This window comes from Priapulus caudatus, unplaced genomic scaffold (genome assembly GCF_000485595.1).
Source record: "Priapulus caudatus unplaced genomic scaffold, Priapulus_caudatus-5.0.1 Scaffold850, whole genome shotgun sequence".
Lineage (NCBI taxonomy): Eukaryota > Metazoa > Priapulida > Priapulimorpha > Priapulimorphida > Priapulidae > Priapulus > Priapulus caudatus.
In genome coordinates, this window is record NW_014577911.1 from 51,675 (window position 1) to 59,540 (window position 7,866).

Sequence of the window (7,866 nt, forward strand, 5' to 3'; positions counted from 1 at the left end):
GAGAGAAAGATTTATTACAGTACAGAGTACAGACACATGCAGCCCTTAGGTGACAGCGAGAGAGAGAGAGAGAGAGAGAGAGAGAGAGAGAGAGACAGGTATTACAGTACAGACACAGGCAGCCCTTAGGTGACAGCTAGAGAGAGAAACATAGAGACAGGTATTACAATACAGACACAGACAGACCTTAGGTGACAGCTAGAGAGAAAAACATAGAGACAGGTATTACAATACAGACACAGACAGACCTTAGGTGACAGCTAGAGAGAGAAACATAGAGACATGTATTACAGTACAGACAAATGGGAGAAATGGGAGGAAGGGAGGGTGGGAAAGAGGGATGGGGGAAGGAGGGATTGGAGAGAGAGAAATGAGAGGAAGGGAGTCTGGAAGAGACGGATGAGGGAGGGATTAGAGAGGGAAAATGATGGGAGAGAGGGAGGCTGTGAGGGAGGCTGGGAGGGAGGGATGGGAGAGGGTGGGAGGGATGAATGGTAGGAGAGAGGGATGGGGAGGGAGAAATGTGAGGAAGGGAGGCTGGGAGAGAGGGATGAGGGAGGACAGGATTGCAGAGGGAGAAATGAATGATAGGAGGAAGGGAGTGCTTACACTATAATAACAATGCATGGCTGCAGGTTTGTAAGAATTCACTATAAAAATATTTCACACTGCAGGATAACAGACGCGGTAAGATACATTACTAGCTAACTTAAAGCTAAGATGGCCCTAACGGAATTAAATTAATGCACCACAGCAGTTCCGCAGCTGCTCAAACATACCAAACAGCTTTCAATACACAAGAGGCAGCAGGAAGCTATCATGATAGAAAGAACACTGCTGAATAATTGATCTATCTGCTTGGTTTTATTGACAGGCAGTTGTAGCCAATCTTCATCGTTATAGAACATTCTAATGTAAGTTGTAACAGGTCTAGCGTGCACGCGCTAGTGACAACATCCGAGACAGTGGCACGGAGAATAGAGTTATAGATACGGAATTATTAATTTAGATTGGATTGGTGGACATCTCACCAGATATGCCTCAGCTGCTGTTTCTATAGGTAGCAGAATCTCTGTGCGGTAGTGGCTGGAGATAACCATGTTTCCTAATAATCTGTCAACATCATAGAATCATCATATAACCAATTATCAGATATATATATATTATAATATAATAATATATAATATATATATCATATATTATGAATATAATAATATATCATAAGATACATAACCATCAGCTGCAGGCAACCACACAGACACACCCTGCTATACAGCCAGACTTGCATTAATTACCATGAACACAAAACCAACACGTGTCAATTAAGCATAGTATTGACGTTTCCTTCGAGTGGTAATTACACACTCAAACCACAATCATAGAATGGACCTGTGTCAATAAAGAACACCTTTATGGTTTACATTGCTTGGCTTTATAAGTAGGTTTGATTGTACCCAAGTAAAACACAGAAAATTTTATGAAAAGTCGCAGTCATAAATGTTAATTTTCAACATCTCGCTAGAATATAGGAAAGGCAGCATCAATACATCGTTCCACTTAGCTTTTCATAGAATAGACCACCAAACCAAAACCGCATTAGAAGAAATTAAAAAACAGGGCGCAAAATTAGCACCAGCCCACCGGCATATACCGGCAAATTATTTGGAGGTCGAGTAACATTGGCAAAACACCGGCCCTCCGAACCGGTGGTTTTAGCCGTGTTAGCGAGTACCTACATTTTTATTTATAGCATAAGTGAGCAAATAGCCTACAATACTGTTTTATCTGAAGGATATCACGCCATAATTTGTCAACATTGTACAAATTTGAAACCGAGAATGCGTGAAACATGACATTGACAAAAACAATTTGGACATTATTTACGATCTGCATTATAGTCTGTTCAACAGCTAGCTACTATGCAACGTCGCACACTATAACATTTTTCAGACAAGTAAGAGTCAGTGAAAGCCTTGTCTTTATTTTTGAAAAACAAAACAAAATTTGTGAGGGCTGGTAAATTATGGTGAAGGCACAGGTAAAAAACTGCTCTAGCCAGCACTCTGGGCCGGTGAAAAAAATCTGAATTTCATGCCCTGAAAAATACTTTAAAGGAATAATAGGTCCATTGATTATGCAATGTTGACGAATGCTAGAGTAACTGGCTCCTTGTGTAGTTAATAAGTACATTACCTTATAGCCAAACGCATATTATTTGTCAAATATCACTGCTGGTTACTAAGAAATGTCTAATTGAAATCTGCAGTCCAAAAATCAGTTGTTTACAGTTTCAAACCGTTGCCGGCAAAGCGAGTGTGATACAGATTTATAGTGCACCGGACATTTTCTCACGCATGCTCGGCCGTACGCAATGCTATCATCAGTGATTTCGTAAACATGGACGCTCGTGATAAAGAACTTTTTGTCAGGGCTGTCCAACTCGTGATAAAGAACTTTTTGTCAGGGCTGTCCACGTGCGTCCGTGATTAGTACGTGTGTTTTACTCTATTTCCATGTTTAGTCCGTGGCCGTGGTTACACCGCTGACACCTCCGTTTCATCTGGCATCCAAAACATACGAGCCGCACAAATGTTTACGTCATCGCTTGACTCCTGGACGACATTTACGGCACGTAAATGATACGTTGATACATATCAACAACCGATTTCAAGTCTTTTTTGAAATGTAACCAGCAGTGATATTGGACAAACTAATACGCATTTGGCTATTAGGTAATGTACTTATTAACTACACAAGGTGCCAGTTACTGTAGCATTCGTCAACATTGCATAATGAATGGACCTATTATTCCTTTAATAATAGCGTAATTGTAGATAATGATATGTCGATGTGCATCATCTACCCGTTAGTCGTGGACAGCTTCTGTCCATTACGGATTCTATATGAACACTTCAGGTCGGCTGGCAATGTTGCTCCCATCTTCTCCTCTACTGCTGCCAACTCTGCCTCCGTGGTGCCCTCTGTTGGAGTGAAACAGAAAACTATTGAGCGCATATTTACAAACAATGAGCTATATCGGAAAGTCCAGCTGTGTTATTTAGGTCATAGAAAAATGGGTATAAAATGGCCTTAGGAAAGTACATAATTAATGTAAACACTCATGCATTTTTAGTTTTTGCATTAACACAAACATTGCAATATATACCAAATGACCACAATCATATTTGTAAAGGTTTCTGTAAACAGAAAAGCACCTGTGAATTGAAGTATGACGCTAGTGAAAAGAATTGTAGATCAAAAACCGAAACTAGTACTATTTTAACTATGTTATATATAGGCAACTTATTACCACTCTTAACTGATCTCAATATGGCGGCGGAGACTTTCCGATATGGGTTATATTGACAATATAGATAATGTTACGTGATACAAAGAGGTGAGGAAGAGAGGCAGAGACAGCGAGCGAGAAAGACAGAAAGAGAGCATGCGAGAGAGACACACAGAGAGACAGTATGAATGATGGATAAGAGAGAGGCATAGCGCTAGAGAATCTGGGAGAGATCCTAACTCTATCCAAGTAAAACAAAATTTCGTATATTATCACACCTTTATCCTGACTACACGTTTTCTCACCTTTAAGAGAACCATAAATCATGGGGCATTTCTCCTTCAAGTATTTCTCTATCTGGTTCCAGGAGTGCTTGATGCGTCTGTAACAGTTCACATATTTCCCGAACTCCTTGTACATATTCATGAACTGATGTTTCCATGACGACCCTCCCTCGACGCTGCAACATTAACCATACACGTGCATAAGACATTAGTATCACAGCACAATCTTTTTAATCTATCAATATATATATTTATATATTTAGAAATTACCGTATACTATATATTAGTAGTCGATTGCATATTATAGATGTACTTAAATATTGCACATTTTAATTCATAATATTACAAAATAATAGTAGTACATCACACTTCCACACGTATTCATATATGAATAATGTATATATTAACATTTTGGCTCATTTACATAGTATAGTATTTACGTAGTATAAAATATTAGTGGCAATTTTAGTATATAAAGGAATTTCTCCCAAGGGATTTCAGAAAGGACGTCGGGCAACAATGCAATTTACTCCTGATTACTAAGTAAAATCAAGTACATGTGTCGTAAGCGGGCCCAATACACAGGTAAACTCAATCAGTTCGGAGACGTAAACATCAAGCTGTGAAAACACAGCATGACTGTGTTAGGATTGTCAAAAGTAAACACAGCTGGAAATTAATGCATGTCGGCTATTCAAGTGAAACACACTATCCGTGTGAGTAATATAACCATGTCCGTTAGCTTGGATATTGTTCCTAGGTCGGCTAAGTTAGATGAGTTTATACGTGTTTTTGCGGGTGTACGCTGTGATCTCAACTACACATGCATCATTCAGTTCCCAAGCACCATCCTATTAGAATGTCCTATCTCAATGCTGATTTGCTGCATGAAATGTTCAGTTATCCTCAGGAGACGTGTACCTTTGTGATATACTCATGCATTGCTGTTTATAAAGATAAAATGTTTATATTTATCTAGACCGACCTGTCACAGAGCCAGACACACTTGCATTGTCCACGCCAGAGCAATTCATCGGAGCAAAGTGAGCGAAGACGCTGGCACTGATGGCAGCAGCTGCAACATACATGCGGGAAATTACATGTTGTTCAATAATAATAGGTGAAACTTTTTTTATTAAAGAGCAGATAGTGGCAGCTGTCCGAAAGCAAAATAATGCATCGCAACCAACACTGAATCAACCCAAAGACCTACAACCCCCAGAGCCCGAGGCTGAACAAACACCGCAGCATACGGATACCCATGAAGGTGAATCAGTAGTGGATATGGAAGATCGAATCTCTACTAAGCTGCTTGAAACTCAGGCAATCTCCCTGGATCAACACAGAAGCCTGAAAAAGGTTCATCTCAACAAGGCAATACGGGACAATATTCAAGCTGCAAATCGAGCCCTCACCAATATCATCAAAGATAACCATCTAAACTTATCAGAAATCAATGAATTAATGTACGCGACTGCTGTTGTTATTGCTGGAGAGACAAAAGAGAGAGAGAGTCACAAAGCCCACAACGGAACCAACATGGAAGAAGAGAATCAGAACAAAAATTGAAAACCATCGCAAGGACCTCTCCATCATTAGCGAAAAAAAAGAAGTGTCACAACAAAGCAAGTACATACCAAGGCCAGGAGCATCTTATGCAAGAGCCGAAGGAAGAATAAGACCATATGCGAGCTCAAACAAGAAATAAAGGTGAAGCTACAGGCCAAAGCTCAGAGGTTGAGAAGGTTTACTAAGCAGAGTGAGCACTACTATCAAAATAAGCTCTTCCATAAAGATGCCAAAAAATTCTACCGGCATCTCAACGAGCAGCAAAGCACCATCAAGGAACCTCTCTCTCAAGAGCGACTCGCTTAATTCTGGCGTGGAATACTGGAAGTTGGCACAAACCACAATACCAAAGCCACTTGGATCAAACAAGAGGAGGAAGCATTCCAAAATGTAGCAATGGATGTATGGACTGACATTACAATGTGTGAGGTACAGCAGGCCATCAAGCGGACACACAACTGGAAGTCTCTTGGCCCAGACAAGCTGCACAACTTCTGGATTAAGCATTTAAGTGCCCTCCATAAACAACTAACCAGGGCCTTGTATGACACCATCAAGGATCCAAGTAATAGCCCTAAGTGGTTGACATCAGGAATCACTTTGCTTCTTTCAAAAGGCAAGAATATAAAAGAACCTAAGAACTATCGACCAATCACTTGCCTGCCTACCACCTACAAGATTCTCACTGCTGCAATCAGCAACCGCCTCTACAATCACTTACAGAAGAGCGGCATCCTCACAAATAAGCAGAAAGGCTGTAGACGAGCGTCTAGAGGGTGCAAAGATCAACTTCTCATCAGTAACATGATTGTGATCATGGCAAAAAAAGCTCAAGAGGAACCTAGGAATGGCGTGGATTGATTATAAGAAAGTCTTCGACAGTGTCCCACATTCCTGGATTCTCGCAGCCATGAGAATCTACCGTGTGTCACCAACCATCATTCAGTTCATGGAAACTACAATGAAGAAATTGAAGACTGAAATGCTCCTCTTCACTCAAGGAGGCTGCCTCAGGACAGAAGATATGTCAATCAATAGAGGAACCTTCCAGGGCGACTCGCTCTCTCCCCTGCTATTCTGCTTAGCACTAACACCGCTTACCAACATGCTGAATACAGGGTCTGGGAATTACAGTCGATAAACACAACACCATCAGCCACCTGCTCTACATGGATGACCTTAAACTGTTCACCAAGAACGAATATGAGCTGGAGCAGGCCTTGGTAACAGTCAAGCCATTCAGTGATGACATCAAAATGGAGTTCGTCTTAAAAGATGGTAAGCTAGTAAAAAGTCGAAATATCGAGCTTGATGACAAGACAGCCCTACAAAGTCTGAACCACGAGAACACCTACAAATATCTTGGTGTAGACGAAAGTGATGGTATTCAGCATGCAAAGATGAAGGAGAACATTGCTAAGGAGTACTATCGCCAAGTTCGCCTAGTTCTCAAGTCTGAGCTCTGCTCAAACAACAAGATAACATCGATCAATAGCCTGGCACTCCCGGTCCCCGTGTACAGCTTCGGGGTGATCAACTGGTTGCAATCAGATATCGAAAGGATGGATCGCAAGACAAAAAGCTACTAACCATGCACGGTCTCCATCACCTAAAAGCAGATGTAGAGCGACTGTACATCAAGAGGCAAAATGGTGGTCGTGGTCTCATTGAACTGATGTCTGCATACTACACTGCCATTGCAGGTCTAGGCGACTACATCGAGCTTAAGGAAGACAAATTTACAAAGCTTATCAAAATCCATCAGTCTGGAAAATCAAAGCACGCTCTCTTACGCGAGGCTCTACCTTACACCTAGCTGTACCTCATTTACCTCTACATTTACCTCTGCCACTAAGTCTACCTTTATATTTATCTCTGCTTCTACTTACACAACTATCACTGCCTTCATATTTACCTCTGTCTCTACCTCTACCTTTTACATCAACTATCCCTCTAACTATACCACTATCACTATCACTAACTCTACCAATAGATTTACCTCTACCTTTTACATCAACCATCCCTCTAACTATACCACTATCACTATCACTAACTCTACCAATAGCTTTACCTCTATCTCTACCTCTAGTTCACCAACAACCTCTACAGCTACCTCTAACTTGATGAACACACACCTGATATGAACACACACCTGTGATGAACACACACCTGAGATGAACACACACCTGTGATGAACACACACCTCTGATGAACACACACCTCAGATGAACACACACCTCTGATGAACACACACCTCAGATGAACACACACCTCTGATGAACACACACCTGAGATGAACACACACCTGTGATGAACACATACCTGAGATGAACACACACCTGTGATGAACACACACCTGTGATGAACACACACCTATGATGAACACACACCTATGATGAACACACACCTCAGATGAACACACACCTCTGATGAACACATACCTGAGATAAACACACACCTGTGATAAACACACACCTGTGATGAACACACACCTGTGATGAACACACACCTGTGATGAACACACACTTGCGATGAACACACACCTGTGATGAACACACACCTGATATGAACACACACCTGATATGAACACACCTGTGATGAACACACACCTGCGATAAACACGCCTGTGATAAACACACCTGAGATGAACACACACCTGTGATGAACACGCCTGTTATGAACACACACCTGAGATGAACACACGTGTTATGAACACACACCTGA

General features: G+C 41.2%; 1 protein-coding gene across 1 annotated transcript in view; it reads right to left on the reverse strand.

Moving 5' to 3' along the window:
- The window catches only part of LOC106813969 (F-box only protein 3-like), a 66,200-nt gene that overhangs the window by 51,667 nt on the left and 6,667 nt on the right, over positions 1–7,866 (reverse strand). Inside the window, exons 2-5 of the mRNA XM_014818225.1 lie at positions 4,559–4,648; positions 3,595–3,749; positions 2,864–2,981; positions 994–1,113 (exon numbers count right to left, since the gene is read on the reverse strand). Of these exons, the coding sequence (XP_014673711.1) occupies positions 994–1,113; positions 2,864–2,981; positions 3,595–3,749; positions 4,559–4,648 (483 nt within the window). The remainder of the gene's footprint in view (positions 1–993; positions 1,114–2,863; positions 2,982–3,594; positions 3,750–4,558; positions 4,649–7,866) is intronic.